Source organism: Pseudophryne corroboree, chromosome 9 (genome assembly GCF_028390025.1).
Source record: "Pseudophryne corroboree isolate aPseCor3 chromosome 9, aPseCor3.hap2, whole genome shotgun sequence".
In the NCBI taxonomy this organism is placed as follows: Eukaryota; Metazoa; Chordata; class Amphibia; order Anura; family Myobatrachidae; genus Pseudophryne; species Pseudophryne corroboree.
The window spans coordinates 445,430,217-445,447,359 of record NC_086452.1 but is presented as its reverse complement, the minus strand read 5'-3'; the positions used below and the strand labels follow the sequence as shown (position 1 = coordinate 445,447,359).

General features: G+C 43.6%; 1 protein-coding gene across 1 annotated transcript in view; it reads right to left on the bottom strand.

Moving 5' to 3' along the window:
* The window catches only part of CELSR3 (cadherin EGF LAG seven-pass G-type receptor 3), a 237,479-nt gene that overhangs the window by 21,491 nt on the left and 198,845 nt on the right, over positions 1 to 17,143 (bottom strand). The window contains exons 21-25 of the mRNA XM_063941154.1: positions 9,670 to 9,850; positions 3,327 to 3,494; positions 1,965 to 2,091; positions 1,476 to 1,682; positions 351 to 525 (exon numbers count right to left, since the gene is read on the bottom strand). Of these exons, the coding sequence (XP_063797224.1) occupies positions 351 to 525; positions 1,476 to 1,682; positions 1,965 to 2,091; positions 3,327 to 3,494; positions 9,670 to 9,850 (858 nt within the window). The remainder of the gene's footprint in view (positions 1 to 350; positions 526 to 1,475; positions 1,683 to 1,964; positions 2,092 to 3,326; positions 3,495 to 9,669; positions 9,851 to 17,143) is intronic.

The window sequence follows — 17,143 nt, the reverse complement described above, 5'->3', positions numbered from 1 at the left end:
CTGAACATGGTGAACTAAACTTTTTCATCACATGTGTAAAACGCAGTGAGCATAGCGCATAGTACCGATGTTCCCACACTTAAAGAATCATAACAGTCCAGGTTTTCAGGTTATACATGCTTGAGCACAGATTATTAAATCCAAATAACTGAGGCAATAAATTAACTTTGCTCAAGTATCGATATCCTTAAAACCAAGATTGTTACGTTGCCTGGGGTACCAGGTTAGTGAAACTGGGGGGCTGTTCATATATGAATACAATTAAAAACTTCTGTAAAATCCTAGAAATAGTTAATTAAGTAGGAGGAGAACCATCAATTAAAACGGCCCCTCATTTCATTGATACGTACCTGTGATAATGGCTGGGACACCCCAACCAATGGCATGGTAAAAGCGCATGGCGCCAATGTTAACGTTCCTGACTTCCGTCTGCATGCGGTAAATATGGAGCCCATCCACGAATAACCAGGCAAAGGTGGACAGGAAGAAGTAATGAAGAAGGATGGCGATCACGGTGCAGAGGAACTGAGAGGGAACCAACAGAATTCAGGTTCTATTCGTGATCGACGGAATATCTGCACGTTTTACAGTATACAGGTCAAAATGCATAACAACAATAATCTGTTCTGACAGAAACATCTACCCGGACGCGCATGTCGGTCTGGTTATTACGAGACCCCCGCGGCTCTGGCTACCAGACCCCATGCTCTCCTCCCCTTCACCGTTCTCACACCGAGTTAAATATGTGACAAATGATTCCCAATGTAATATTAAAATCTGGGCACATATGTAGCCACTATTGCATGTAACATTGTCTCAATAAAAAAAAGAATAAAAAAAAACGACCAAATATGGGGGGTCATTCCGAGTTGTTCGCTCGTTACTTTTTTCTCGCAACGGAGCGATTAGTCGCTAATGCGCATGCGCAATGTCCGCGGTGCGACTGCGCCAAGTAAATTTGCTATGCAGTTAGGAATTTTACTCACGGCATTACGAGGTTTTTTCTTCGTTCTGGTGATCGTAATGTGATTGACAGGAAGTGGGTGTTTCTGGGCGGAAACAGGCCGTTTTATGGGAGTGTGTGAAAAAACGCTACCGTTTCTGGGAAAAACGCGGGAGTGGCTGGAGAAACGGAGGAGTGTCTGGGCGAACGCTGGGTGTGTTTGTGACGTCAAACCAGGAACGACAAGCACTGAACTGATCGCACTGGCAGAGTAAGTCTCGAGCTACTCAGAAACTGCACAGAGAAGTCTTTTCGCAATATTGCGAATCTTTCGTTCGCAATTTTGATAAGCTAAGATTCACTCCCAGTAGGCGGCGGCTTAGCGTGTGCAAAGCTGCTAAAAGCAGCTTGCGAGCGAACAACTCGGAGTGACCCCCATGATCTTTTCCTATATACTGTAAGCTGGCACCGTGGATCCCAGTATACCCCATATACAGATGTAGGCGTCTGCTCTTACTCTATATACTCTTACCACACTCTCGGTGCTGTTGATGCCCAGTAGAAACACCAGCTTGGAGAAGAAAAGTGCGGAGGCGATGTTGGAATGGATTCCCCGAGTGTTGGATTTGAGCCCCTTGAGAGCGGCGAGGATGGTAAATGTTGCCACAAGAAGCCCCAGTGAGATGGACATACAGGTGTAGGAGACAATGGCCAAAGTCTCCAGGTCTCCCTCCAATTGCTGTTTCATCAAAACAATGCAGATTTACTTACAATGTTCCAGGCAATTATCACACAATTATAATCATCATATTAATTATATGTTTATTACAGATTATGTAAGGATGAAGAGCACGGACTTCCAAAGTCCCTTACTGTGGAGAGAAGCTGAAATATATCTGAACACCTACAGTATATGGGTTGATTAATCTTTGACGTTGATAGGTGCTTTCTGCATAGGTCCCATCTATATTTTATGATTCATTTAAAGACAAGCTTGAATGGACCACCAATAAATATTTACCTCTCGATGGGACCCATCCATGAGAACCCCAAAACTACCGAACTGGGAGCACTGGCAGTGCACGTGTGTAGTGTTCCTGAAGACCAGGTCACAGTCCTTAGCTGTCCAGCTCCCTGGTGGATCTATTCTGGAAACACAGCAAGAAACATGTGTGAATGAACCACAGGTTTTAAGGCATGGCGGTGGTGATATACCAGCGGCATTTGCTGATTAGTAAGAGATGCAGGTTTCCATATATCACACAGCTATAAGTCTTTGTGCAGAGCGACCCTTACTTATCTGCATAAGTCACTGTTTTGTAAAGAGAATAAGGTAAAGTTAGCAATCAGAAATAGTAAAAGTATGGGAACCCTGGAATTACTGGTATACTTTGTAATCAATGTGCAATCTGTGTGAGATGCGTATCTCTGACAAAGGTTTGCATTACACTTGCCTACTGTCCCGGATTATGGATTACCTAGAGAGTGAACCACCACCCCAGATTCCACCCACCTACCTAGTAAAGAGAATGGGGCATCACTGAATATTGCATCATCATAATTCCACGCGTTTCACTGCATATTCCATTATCACGCCCCCCCCCCCCCCCCCCCCAACCACACACATACACACTGTGTGATGGTGTGACTTACGGCACTGCACAGCAAGAGGTAGGGCCGTGATGTCATGAGCTGCCTGTCACAACCCCCGCAACCCTAGGCAAGCACAGAATGCCCATTATTCAAATTTCTATGTGACTTATACTGTATTGGTTTATTATTGTGAATGAAACAGCACCCCTAGTGGTCAGATTACCATGGGAAAGAAGGACAGACTCATTTAGCCGCAATACTTAACGTGTGCTTGTAGCCTATGACTTTAAAGCCCAAAGCTATTCAATTACTAGCCATTGTCCTTGCAGAATTCATGCAGAAGGTGTTACATTTAAGTCTGAACGCAAGAACATTTGCCCTGTATGTTACGCCAAGTGAGCATATCTTCACAACACCCCAGTTTTTAGGTTGTAAAAAAACAAAATCCATGGCACATTTCACACTGACCAGTATACTATACTGAGCCATTGACATGACCAGGGCACAAGACTTGTTTATGAGTAAGTAATCTCTTAATTCTAGACTATTATATTCCTTATGTGAATGGGATGAATTTGTAATATTATCCATTTTTTTTACTTATGCTTTTTATATTATTGTGTATGGGCAATTTGTGTATTGCCGAAGTTGTGCCAAATAGCTCTTCTTTGTGCGCCAGGTAAAATTTTACCTAGTTTCTTTGCCCACTGCACCTTACGGGATTCCTCTGGATATATAATTTCCAGCACAATGACACCGACCATAGGAGTAAAGAGAGGCGGCAACTTACTGGGTGGACTGGTTCCACTGTACACATATGGGTTTGCTTCTGTTTTCTGTTTGCAGCAGCTGGAAATCTATTATCAGCGGCCCCTCCAGCACCCCTTTGATAAAGGACCGATCTCGGATGGCAGAAACGCTGACAATGGGCGAATTCATCACCGGATTCTTCGGCAGCCTACAGAGACATATTTCATGCATTGTAACAGTCCATATACAAAAATAAATAAACACTAAACCTTATTTATCCTTTTACATTCCGCTCTATTAAATGAAGTAGCATTAACCTTTCACGGTCTGCAGTCAGGAAGCCGGCGATTTAAATGATGACATCACAATGTCGATAGCCGAAGGTCAACATTGATGATGTCATAGTTAAAATGGCAACACCTGTAAAATGTTGACATTGACCGAATGTCCGCATTGTCTTAATGTCACAAACCAGAGAGAGAAAAAAGCATTGTCCAATAATGGCATCCATCGCAGCACCACCTGAGATAACCCCGTAAGATTGGAAATTATAATTATTAGAAGGCGCCCTTACAATGATTATTTACACGTATACCAGAGCAGGGGGTATTTATGTTTATGTCTTTGAATTGTCATAAGGCCGACATGTCCATAAGGGTTAGGGTTAAGCTGGGTACACACGGAAAGACCGAAAGATAAAATCTTTCACTTTCAGCTCCCTGCTCCTGACTCAACGATCTAGAGCGTACACATGGAAAGATCTAGCCAAATCTTTCAGTCTTTCAAAGATCTTGGCTAGATGGTTTTTGGCTCCAAATTTAAATATTTTTTTAGTGGCTAGATGACATCATCATTTACCCAAAATCGTTCATCGTTCATACACTCTGTGTAGACAGTGAACGATCATGAACGATCTAGCCAAAATTGACCTTGCTGCACAGTCCATCAACGATTTTGTCGTTTAACTGCAGGAGCGCGCCTAGTAAACACACGGAACGATATTATCGTTCAACGACCTATCTAGCTATAATAGTTGGCTAGATCGTCCCGTGTGTACCCAGTTTAAGAGTTACTGTTAGCGTTACGGTGAGGGTTACCGTTATGGTTAGAATTACTGTTAGGGTTATCTTAAGCATTAAGAGATACTGTTAGGGTTACCATTAGGGTTAGAGTTACGGTTAGGTTTAGAGTTACTATTGGTATTACTGTTAGGGTTTTAGGGATAAATGTATGAAGCAGTTTTAGAGTTACTGTTTGGGATACCTTTAGGGTTAGAGTTACTGTTAGGGTTAGAGTTACTGTTTGGGATACCTTTAGGATTAGAGTTATTGTTAGGGATACTGTTAGGATTAGAGTTGCTGTTAGGGATACTGTTAGGATTAGAGTTACCGTTAGGATTAGAGTTGCTGTTAGGGATACTGTTAGGATTAGAGTTACCGTTAGGATTAGAGTTACTGTTAGGGTTAGTGTTACTGTTAGGGATACCTTTAGGATTAGAGTTACTGTTTAGATTACAGTTATTGTTAGGGATACTGTTAGGGTTAATGTTACTGTTAGGGTTAGTGTTTTGGTTAGGGTTAGAGTTACTGTTAGGGATACCGTTAGGGTTAGAGTTACTGTTAGGGATACCGTTAGGTTTAGAGTTACTGTTAGGGATACCATTAGGATTAGAGTTACTGTTAAGATTACAGTTATTGTTAGGGATACTGTTAGGGTTAATGTTACTGTTAGGGTTAGTGTTTTTGTTAGGGTTAGAGTTACCGTTAGGGTTGGAGTTACTGTTAGGTTTAAAGTTACTGTTAGGGATACCATTAGGATTAGAGTTACTGTTAGTGTTAGTGTTACTGTTAGGATTAGAGTTACTGTTAGTGTTAGTGTTACTGTTAGGATTAGAGTTACTGTTAGGATTAGAGTTACTGTTAGGGTTAATGTTACTGTTAGGATTAGAGTTACTGTTAGGGTTAACGTTACTGTTAGGATTAGAGTTACTATTAGGGTTAGAGTTCCTGTTAGGATTAGAGTTACTGTTAGGGTTAGAGTTACTGTTAGGGTTAGAGTTGCTGTTAGGGTTAGTGTTACTGTTAGGATTAGAGTTACTGTTAGGGTTAGAGTTACTGTTAGGGTTAGAGTTGCTGTTAGGGTTAGTGTTACTGTTAGGATTAGAGTTACTGTTAGGGTTAGAGTTACTGTTAGGATTAGAGTTACTGTTAGGGTTAATGTTACTGTTAGGGTTAGAGTTACTGTTAGGATTAGAGTTACTGTTAGGGTTAGAGTTACTGTTAGGATTAGAGTTACTGTTAGGGTTAGTGTTACTGTTAGGATTAGAGTTACTGTTAGGATTAGAGTTACTGTTAGGGTTAGTGTTACTGTTAGGATTAGAGTTACTGTTAGGGTTAATGTTACTGTTAGGATTAGAGTTACTGTTAGGATTAGTGTTACTGTTAGGATTAGAGTTACTGTTAGGGTTAGAGTTACTGTTAGGGTTAGAGTTACTGTTAGGATTAGAGTTACTGTTAGGGTTAGTGTTACTGTTAGGATTAGAGTTACTGTTAGGGTTAATGTTACTGTTAGGATTAGAGTTACTGTTAGGATTAGTGTTACTGTTAGGATTAGAGTTACTGTTAGGGTTAGAGTTACTGTTAGGGTTAGAGTTACTGTTAGGATTAGAGTTACTGTTAGTGTTACTGTTAGGATTAGAGTTACTGTTAGGGTTAGTGTTACTGTTAGGGTTAGAGTTACTGTTAGGATTAGAGTTACTGTTAGGATTAGAGTTACTGTTAGGATTAAAGTTACTGTTAGGGTTAGTGTTACTGTTAGGATTAGAGTTACTGTTAGGATTAGAGTTACTGTTAGGGTTAGTGTTACTGTTAGGATTAGAGTTACTGTTAGGATTAAAGTTACTGTTAGGGTTAGTGTTACTGTTAGGATTAGTGTTACTGTTAGGATTAGAGTTACTGTTAGGATTAGAGTTACTGTTAGGGTTAGTGTTACTGTTAGGGTTAGAGTTACTGTTAGGGTTAGAGTTACTGTTAGGGTTAGTGTTACTGTTAGGATTAGAGTTACTGTTAGGATTAGAGTTACTGTTAGGATTAGAGTTACTGTTAGGGTTAGTGTTACTGTTAGGATTAGAGTTACTGTTAGGATTAGAGTTACTGTTAGGATTAGAGTTACTGTTAGGGTTAGAGTTACTGTTAGGATTAGAGTTACTGTTAGTGTTACTGTTAGGGTTAGTGTTACTGTTAGGGTTAATGTTACTGTTAGGATTAGAGTTACTGTTAGGGTTAGTGTTACTGTTAGGATTAGAGTTACTGTTAGGATTAGAGTTACTGTTAGGGTTAGTGTTACTGTTAGGATTAGAGTTACTGTTAGGATTAGAGTTACTGTTAGGATTAGAGTTACTGTTAGGGTTAGAGTTACTGTTAGGGTTAGTGTTACTGTTAGGATTAGAGTTACTGTTAGGGTTAATGTTACTGTTAGGATTAGAGTTACTGTTAGGGTTAGAGTTACTGTTAGGATTAGAGTTACTGTTAGGGTTAGAGTTACTGTTAGGGTTAGAGTTACTGTTAGGATTAGAGTTACTGTTAGGGTTAGAGTTACTGTTAGGATTAGAGTTACTGTTAGGGTTAGTGTTACTGTTAGGATTAGAGTTACTGTTAGGATTAGAGTTACTGTTAGGGTTAATGTTACTGTTAGGATTAGCGTTACTGTTAGGATTAGAGTTACTGTTAGGATTAGAGTTACTGTTAGGGTTAGAGTTACTGTTAGGATTAGAGTTACTGTTAGGGTTAGTGTTACTGTTAGGATTAGAGTTACTGTTAGGATTAGAGTTACTGTTAGGGTTAATGTTACTGTTAGGGTTAGAGTTACTGTTAGGATTAGAGTTACTGTTAGGGTTAATGTTACTGTTAGGATTAGAGTTACTGTTAGGATTAGAGTTACTGTTAGGATTAGAGTTACTGTTAGGGTTAATGTTACTGTTAGGATTAGAGTTACTGTTAGGATTAGAGTTACTGTTAGGGTTAGAGTTACTGGGGGTCATTCCGAGTTGTTCGCTTGTTGCCGATTTTCACTATATTGCGATTAGTCGCTTACTGCGCATGCGCAAGGTTCACAGAGCGCATGCGCTTAGTTATTTTACACAAAAGTTAGGTATTTTACTCACGGCATAATGAGGTCTTTTCATCGTATCGAACTGTGATTGACAGGAAGTGGGTGTTTCTGAGCGGAAACTGGCCGTTATCTGGGCATGTGCGAAAAAACGCTGGCGTTTCTGGGAAAAACGCGAGAGTGTCTGAAGAAACGGGGGAGTGTCTGGGCGAACGCTGGGTGTGTTTGTGACGTCAAACCAGGAACGAAACTGACTGAACTGAGCGCAGTGTAGGAGTAGGTCTGGAGCTACTCAGAAACTGCTAAGAATTTTCTATTCGCAATTCTGCTAATCTTTCGTTTGCAATTCTGCTAAGCTAAGATACACTCCCAGAGGGCGGGGGCTTAGCGTGTGCAAAGCTGCTAAAAGCAGCTAACGAGCGAACAACTCGGAATGAGGGCCACTGTTAGGATTAGGGATGGAATTAGATAAAAAACAGATTGTTGACGTTTCAGCAATGTTGACATGTGCTATTCACCACACCCTTCCTCAGGACATAGGGGGTTTTTCCGACCTGATTGCAACTGTGCTAAATCAGCACAGATAGGATCATCTTCCCTAACATGCGTGGGGACGCCCCGCATGTCAGGCCACCCCCCCACCCCACTTCCCCGCACAAGTACAAAAGCATCGCACTGCGGCAATGCTTTTGTACTTGAAGAGTAACTTCCAGCCAGAGCAGCTCCTGCGGCTGGACGGGCGTTACTCGTCGCTGCCCTGGGTCACAGCGCCTGCGTTGGCCAGACCGCGCCCACAAAATGGCTGCCAAACGCTGCCGTGCCACCCCCTCCCGCCCAGCGACCGCATCTGCCTGTCAATCAGGCAGAGGCCATCGCTAGGCAACGACAGCCGTCGGATGTCAGCCGTGCGCCGGTGCACTGCGGCGCCGACGCATTCGTAGTTCTGCCCTGATCACTGCGTTGCGAAGAACTGCAGCAGGTGATCAGGTCAGAATGACCCCCATAGAGAATACTACAAACCTCATTTCTTTATTGCTAGAACAGTTATACATACTGTACTTTATTACACATTACAAGGGAAAATCCTCCCAAGAGTTTAATGTAAATTAATATTTTACTTTGGAGAAGGGAGAGGGGGGTCCTAATAGATTATTCTATTATAAAATTGGGAAATTATCCTTCAGAAGGTACAACGTCTCATTACTGTGCCACTAAATCTGGTAACAGACCCCAGCAACTGATCCTGACATCAGACCCTGGCAATGAACCCTGGGAATAGACCCTAGTAATAAACAGACCCTAGTAATAAACAGACCCTAATAATAACAGACCCTAGTAATAAACGCTAAGATCAGACCCTGGCAACAGACCCTAGCAACAGACTTTAACATCAGACCCTGGCGACCAAGCTTGGAGATGGTGCTTGGGCCTTCTGTCCTTACTTCCTGCAATTGGCCATTGAACAACATGCACTGCTTCCAACATTCCATTAGGTCCAAGTGTTCTGTTCCTGGACTTCCTTGCCAGTGGCAGTTGCAGAGCTGGGGCTGCAGCACAGTCCAAAATTCAAATATGGGAGACACACCATCTAACTGCCAGCGAGTCCCAGACAGCGATGTTTGGCAGCGTTTATGGTGGCAGTTGGTGTGGCTCCCCTATTTGATGTTTGGACTGCACTGCAGCCACAGCTCTACAACTGCCACTGGCAAGGAAGTCCAGGAACTGAGCATGTTGTACCTAATGGGATGGGTCATGTTGGAGCATATGCAAAATGTACAGTGCTAGATTATTGGCTTTAGTGTAACTTGCAATTACTCTTGAATAAAGCTTCTCTCAGACATGGAAGAACCATCCCATATGCTCCCTCACTTAGGACAGGGGTCCTCCCTTGAGAATTTAGAGAGACCATACAGGAGGTTACCTGGCCAGGCTATGCATCAACTGTGGATATTATATAAATGGCACGATTTCCAGAATGATGAATATAATAGCACAACAAACAAGTTTTTGTTAATGAAGGTGGAAATCTCCTGAAATAAGGACTGAAAACTCTTTCCACCATGTTGATTATATACTGTACAGCTGTATTGGGGCCCATGTGGTCCTCTATGTTTTTTCATCCTCCTCTGATTCTTCTATTGGACATAATTTGTGTAAAAGACACACAAATACACAGCTACAGTATATACGGTATATAGAACCTTGGACAGCACCGATATACAGTATTATATTACTGTCCTTCCGTCATGGGAGACTGCAGAAAGACACTCGCTCACCGAAAGCTTCTCTTGTCTGCGTTGTATCGTGCTGGCAGCAGGTCCCCCAAGGTGCGATACACAATCAGAATGAGGATAGTAGCCACAGGGTCTGGATCAGGGATAATTCTCTTTGGCGGGGGAACCCCTGTGGTTAAGTTACTTTCGGGACTGGTCGGACTCGGCAAAATTGTTGGTTGAGCTTTAAAAAAATAAAATAAAAATTAGTATATTACAGAAAACATCAGAATAAATGCTGTAAACTTATACCCCAGGACCAAGCATACTGTGGGGCAGATGTGGAGAATGATAAAGTGGAGAGTGACAAAGTACCAACCAACCAACCAACCAACCAACCAACCAACCAACCAACTCCTAACTGCAATGTTACAGGCTGTGTTTGAAAAATTAGTTAGGAGCTGGTTGGTTGATAGTGTATCTCCCTCTACTTTATCACTCTACAAGGTTTAGTAAATCTGCCTCTGTATGTTACATAATTTGTCTATGTACACCAGCTTCATCCTCTTGTCCCTAGTTCTCACACAACACAGCTGACAGGGGCAGGACAGAGCATGGACAATTTAAGTCGGGGCCTGACAATCCCCTTCTCAGCTCCCCATCCCCCTTCGTCTCGATAGAGTAAACTGGGGCCCTCTGATCATGTACTAATGTGGGTGATCATGTACTATCTGGTGCATGCTCAGAAGAGGCTACCAAAGAAGCAAGAAGCGTCGCCAAACTCCAAGGTGGCAACCTGGCATTGCTGAGCGCCACATCCAGGCCCAGTATCGTGTCACCCCTTAGATTGTGACAGTCGAGAAAGAGATAAGGAGGTCTATTCATGAAACAGTGAAAAGTGTGGAGAAGTGAACCAGTGGAGACGTTGCCCATCGCAACCAATCAGCATTGAAGTAACATTTATAATTTGCATACTATACAATTGTACGGAGCGGCTGATTGGTTGCCATGGGCAACTTCTCCACAGGCTCACTTCTCCACACTTTCCACTGCTTCATGAATAGACCCCAAGATCTCATGCCTACAACTATTTAGTAGAGAAATATGTTGGTATGTTTCTTATTTTGTTGTGATGGGACCCATATGTGTTGATAGCCATGGAGTGTGGTTTTCTCAGGAAGAGTAACCGATGACAGCTTTGGGAGAGTGGAAGATAAGACGGGGAGGTTTATCAATTCTTGGAGTGAGCTTTTGTAATATAACTGCCCCCCTCCATACTGCCTCCATCATACATGCTCTGACATCTAAGGAAAGACAGGACGAAACAGGTCACCTTCATCTGCAACATTAAAATATGTAAGTGCTTTATTATTCCCACTGCAATAAACAGAATTTCATATTTTGTACATTGATACAAATAAAATAAAAAAACACTTTGTCATATGTTTTAGGAGTAACTGAAGTAGATCACAATGAGAGATGTAATAACGCTTTGAAGAGTGATAAAGAGAAAGAGATAAAATACCAACCAATCACCTCCTACAGTCTGCGTTTGAAAAAATAAGATTTTAAACCCACCGGTAAATCTTTTTCTCCTAGTCCGTAGAGGGTGCTGGGGACTCCGTAAGGACCATGGGGTATAGACGGGCTCCGCAGGAGACATGGGCACTCTAAAGACTTTAGAATGGGTGTGCACTGGCTCCTCCCTCTATGCCCCTCCTCCAGACCTCAGTTAGAGAAACTGTGCCCAGAAGAGACGGACAGTACGAGGAAAGGATTTTTGTTAATCCAAGGGCAAGATCCATACCAGCCCACACCATCCACACTGTATAACCTGGAATATACGAACCAGTTAACAGTATAAACAAAACAGCATCAGCCAAAGACTGATCTTAACTGTAACATAACCCTTATGTAAGCAACAACTATATACAAGCCTTGCAGAAAAATTTCCACACTGGGACGGGCGCCCAGCACCCTCTACGGACTATGAGAAATAGATTTACCGGTAGGTTTAAAATCTTATTTTCTCTTACATTCTAGAGGATGCTGGGGACTCCGTAAGGACCATGGGGATTATACCAAAGCTCCAAACCGAGCGGGAGAGTGCGGATGACTCTGCAGCACCGATTGAGCAAACATGAGGTCCCCATCAGCCAGGGTATCAAACTTGTAGAATTTTGCAAAGGTGTTTGAACCCGACCAAGTAGCTGCTCGGCAAAGCTGTAAAAACCGAGACGCCTCGGGCAGCCGCTTAAGAAGAGCCCACCTTTCTAGTGGAATGGGCTTTTACCGAATTTGGTAACGGCAATCCAGCCGTAGAATGAGCCTGCTGAATCGTGTTACAGATCCAGCGAGCAATAGTCTGCTTAGAAGCAGGAGCGCCAACCTTGTTGGCTGCATACAGGACAAACAGTGCCTCTGTTTTCCTAAGCCGAGCCGTTCTGGCTACGTAAATTTTTAAGGCCCTGACTACATCAAGGGATTTGGAATCCTCCAAGTCTCCTTTAGCCACAGGCACCACAATAGGTTGGTTCATATGAAACGATGAAACCACCTTAGGCAAAAATTGAGGACGCATCCTCAACTCTGCTCTATCCACATGGAAAATCAGATAGGGGCTTTTGTGAGACAAAGCCGCCAATTCGGACACCCGCCCTGCAGATGCCAAGGCCAACAACATGACCACCTTCCAAGTAAGAAATTTTAATTCACCTGTTTGAAGAGGCTCAAACCAGTGAGACTTTAGGAACTGTAACACCACGTTAAGGTCCCAAGGTGCCACTGGGGGCACAAAAGGAGGCTGGATGTGCAACACTCCCTTTACAAAAGTCTGGACTTCTGGGAGAGAAGCCAATTCCTTCTGAAAGAATATAGATAGGGCCGAAATCTGTATCTTAATGGAACTTAACTTCAGGCCCATATCCACTCCTGTCTGTAGAAAGTGGAGAAAACGGCCCAAGTGGAAATCTTCCGTAGGAGCATTCTTGGCTTCACACCAAGATACATACTTCCTCCAGATACGGTGATAATGTTTCACCGGCACCTCCTTCCTAATCTTTATCAGAGTAGGGATGACTTCCTCCGGAATACCTTTCCCAGCTACGATTCGGTGTTCAACCACCATCCCGTCAAACGTAACTGCGGTAAGTCTCGGAATACGCAGGGCCGCTGCTGCAACAGGTCCTCCCTGAGAGGAAGAGGCCATGGATCTTCTGTGAGCATCTCCTGGAGATCTGAATACCATGCCCTTCGAGGCCAATCTGGAACAATGAGTATTGTCCGAACTCTTTGTCGTCTTATAATTCTCAATATTTTTGAGATGAGCGGAAGAGGAGGGAACACATAGACCGACTGAAACACCCACGGTGTCACCAGGGCGTCTAACGCTACTGCCTGAGGGTCTCTTGACCTGGCACCATACCGCCGAAGCTTCTTGTTGAGGCGTGACATCATCATGTCTATTTGAGGAAGTCCCCAAAGACCTGTTATCTCTGCAAAAACTTCTTGATGAAGTCCACACTCTCCTGGATGGAGATCGTGTCTGCTGAGGAAATCTGCTTCCCAGTTGTCCACTCCCGAAATGAAGACTGCTGACAGAGCGCTTACGTGATTTTCCACCCAGCGAAGAATCCTGGTGGCTTCCGCCATTGCCACTCTGCTCCTTGTCCCGCCTTGGCGGTTTACATGAGCCACGGCTGTGACGTTGTCTGATTGAATCAGAACCGGGAGGTCGCGAAGAAGATTCTCCGCTTGTCGTAGGCCGTTGTATATGGCCCTTAATTCCAGAATGTTGATGTGTAGACAAGCCTCCTGGCTCGACCATAGTGCCTCGGAGGCTCGCGTTCATGGTCACCAGAACCCAGTCCTGAATGCCGAACCTGCGACCCTCTAGAAGGTGAGCACTCTGCAGCCACCAGAGTAGAGACACCCTGGGCCTGGGGGACAGGCTTATTTTCTGATGAATTTGAAGATGGGAACCGGACCACTTGTCCAAAAGGTCCCACTGAAACGTCCTCGCATGAAACCTGCCAAAGGGGATCGCCCTGTAGGTCGCCACCATTTTTCCCATTACTCGAGTGCATTGATGAACTGACACTCTGTTCGGGTTTTAACAGGTCTCTGACCATGTTCTGGAGTTCCTGGGCTTTTTCCATCGGGAGAAAAACCCTCTTTTGTTCCGTGTCCAGAATCATGCCTAAGAACGATAACCAAGTCGTTGGAACCAACTGTGACTTTGGTAGATTTAGAATCCAGCCATGCTGCTGGAGCACTCTCAGGGAGAGCGACACGCTTTTCAGCAACTGATCTCTCGACCTCGCTTTTATCAGGAGATCGTCCAAGTACGGGATAATTGTGACTCCCTGCCTGCCCAGGAGCACCAACATTTCCGCCATTACCTTGGTGAAAATCCTCGGGCCGTGGAAAGCCCAAACGGCAACGTCTGAAACTGGTAATGAGAGCCCTGTACAGCGAAACTCAGGTACGCCTGATGAGGGGGATATGTGGGGACATGAAGGTATGCATCCTTTATGTCCAGTGACACCATAAAATACCACCCTTCCAGGCTGGAGATCACTGCCCGGAGCGATTCCATCTTGAATTTGAACTTTTGCAAGTACAGGTTTAGGGATTTTAGATTTAGAATGGGTCTGACCGAGCCATCTGGTTTCGGAACAACAAACAGGGTTGAATAGTACCCCTTCCCCTGTTGAACTAGGGTAACCTTGACAATCACTTGCTGTTGAAATAGCTTTTGAATTGCAGCTAAAACTATCTCCCTTTCTGGGGGAGAAGCTGGTAAAGCCGATTTGAAAAATCGGCGCGGAGGCACCTCTTCAAATTCCAGCTTGTAGTCCTGGGATACAATTTCTTTTTTTTTTCAATAATAGTTTTTTATTAATTTTCAAGTACAGAGAAGAAAAATCAAATAAATGTTCACGATCAAAGGTCAAAAAATGAATTCAGCTTTGAGCTAGTTACAGCAGGTACAATCATATAAACTAGCTCTGAATCCAGAGACTCAGTTCTCTAATCGTGTTCATTAATTCTCACAACTATCAATCGTAACTTTAACCTTAAGAATAATAGAATAGAGAGAGCAGTAGAAAGGGGAAGACAAAACAAGACATCGACACATGAGGGTAAGTTAAAGGAAGGCGAGTATGCGTATCAGGGGGGCACCTTACTCCAATAATGTAACATAGAGATAAATGGATAGTTAGTTAGTTAGTTAGGGGGGCCTCTGCCTGCACCACTAGATATCATCCGGTTGTGAAGGGTGTAGTATTGCCGTATCAATGGGATCACTAAAAATTGTGGAGTGACCTTTTCTCTCCCGGAATTCACCCCATTTAAACCATCTCATATAAATAGAAGAGAGGGAAGAAGAATATACACATCCCGCTGTTTCAAACAGAAAATGCTTATGGGTATTATTAATAACCGTCTGAATGTGGGGTATGGACTGTGATTTCCACAGTTGGCCTATTGCCGCTTTAGCTGATATTAAGACATGTCCTACGATATATCTGTCACAGCTCAGGAAGGTGTGAGAAGGGTAGTGAAATAGGGCCAACATTGGATCCAATGGCACTGTCGTTCCCACTAGTTCCCCCAAGAGCGAGAATACTTCCGTCCACAGAGGCCCCAGGACTGGACAGTCCCAAAAAATATGTAGAATGGAGCCCTCTCCACCACATTTTCTCCAGCATAACTGGGAAGTCGAGGGCCAGATTTGGTGAAGCCTCTGCGGGGTGAAGTACGCCCTATTGCATAATTTATAGAACATTTCTGAATGCTGGAGACATTTAGATATTTTAAAGCACAGTGATGAAATTGTATCCCACTCTTCTTCTCGAAGTACCATAGAGAGATCTCTCTCCCACTTCAACTGCGCAGGCAATTTCCCTTTTTTATTCAAAAGGACAATATACTGGTACCACCTGGATATCCCACTCCTATGACCGGGTGATGACAATCTGGCGAGCATAATGGCCGGTAGGGGAAGTGGGTCTCCAATCTCGTTTACATACGATTGGAGCCAATGGCGTACCTGTAGGTACTTAAAAAAATCATGTTTTGAAATCCCAAACCGTGACTGAAGCTGGGAGAACGGGATCAAGCTATTATTTAAAAAAAGGTCTTTCAGTCTCACAACTCCAGCGTCGATCCAGGTGTCCAAAATAAGATCAGGGATATTACAAGCGACCGTTCTGATAGAGAGGTCTGCTGCAGGTAGTTTTATAGTTGGGTCAGATGCCACCACGGAGTGCCATATCTTCAGTGTATTTCTAATCGCGTCACCAGGGCCTGACCATTTCGGAACACTCTGTGTAGGTAATAGAAATAGGTCTGTTATATTAATCGGTCCTAAGAAGGCTTTTTCGATAACAACCCATGGTTTGGGGGAATGAACGACAAACCAATCTCGGGCTTGGCTGAGTAGGCATGCAGAGTGATATGCATCTAGATTGGGGTAAGCTACCCCACCAAAGCTCTTGGGTAATGAAAGAACCTGCCTAGAGATCCACGGTTTCGCTCCTTTCCAAATAAAGTGTGATAACATTTTATTAGCCTTAACACTAAGGGCTTTAGGGAAATGGCGGGGGATGGCCCGGAATAGGTAGAGGAGTTTCGGAAGTAGTACCATTTTGGTTGCAGAGACCCGCCCCAGCCAGGAGATTTCATGTAGGGACCACTCTTTAATCAATTTGTCGATGGCGCTAAATAAAGGTGTGTAGTTACAATCGTAAAGGTCCTTATCAAGCGATAGATGTATACCTAAGTATTTAATAGATCTCACCTGCCAAGCATATCTGTATCTATCCTTGAGTAAGGCTAGGATATGTGGCTGAATCTGAAGTGGTAGGGCTTCCGTTTTGGAAGTATTCAATTTGTAGAATGACAATCTGGAGTACCAATCTAATATGGCATGGAGTCCTATAAGGGAGGATTCGGGGTTTGTCAAGCATACTAGTATATCATCTGCGAACAGACTGATTTTATGACTCAGTCCCCCTATCTCAGGGCCCGAGACTTCTGTGTCAGTCCTAATAGTCTCAGCCAGGGGCTCAATAGCCAAAGCGAAGATTAGGGGGGATAAAGGGCACCCTTGTCTTGTGCCATTTAGAATTTCGAAACCCCTGGAGAGACACCCATTAACATATACCTTGGCGGAGGGGGTAGAATATAATGCAAAGATGGAATCTAGAAACCTACCCTGAAATCCAAACTTCCCCATAACTGATCTTAGGTACCCCCAGTGTAGCCTATCAAACGCCTTTTCTGCGTCTAATGATAGGACCAGGAGGGGCGTTCTATTAGCATTACAATATTCAATGACGTTATAAGCTCTCCGGGTATTGTCCGGGGCCTGCCTGCCCGGGACGAAGCCAACCTGGTCAGCAGCTATAAGAGTAGGCAGTAAGGGGCACAGACGGTTAGCAATTAACTTAGCGAAAAGTTTGACGTCTGTATTCAACAAAGCTATCGGTCTGTAATTTTGAACGGATGTGGGAGATTTCCCCGGTTTAGG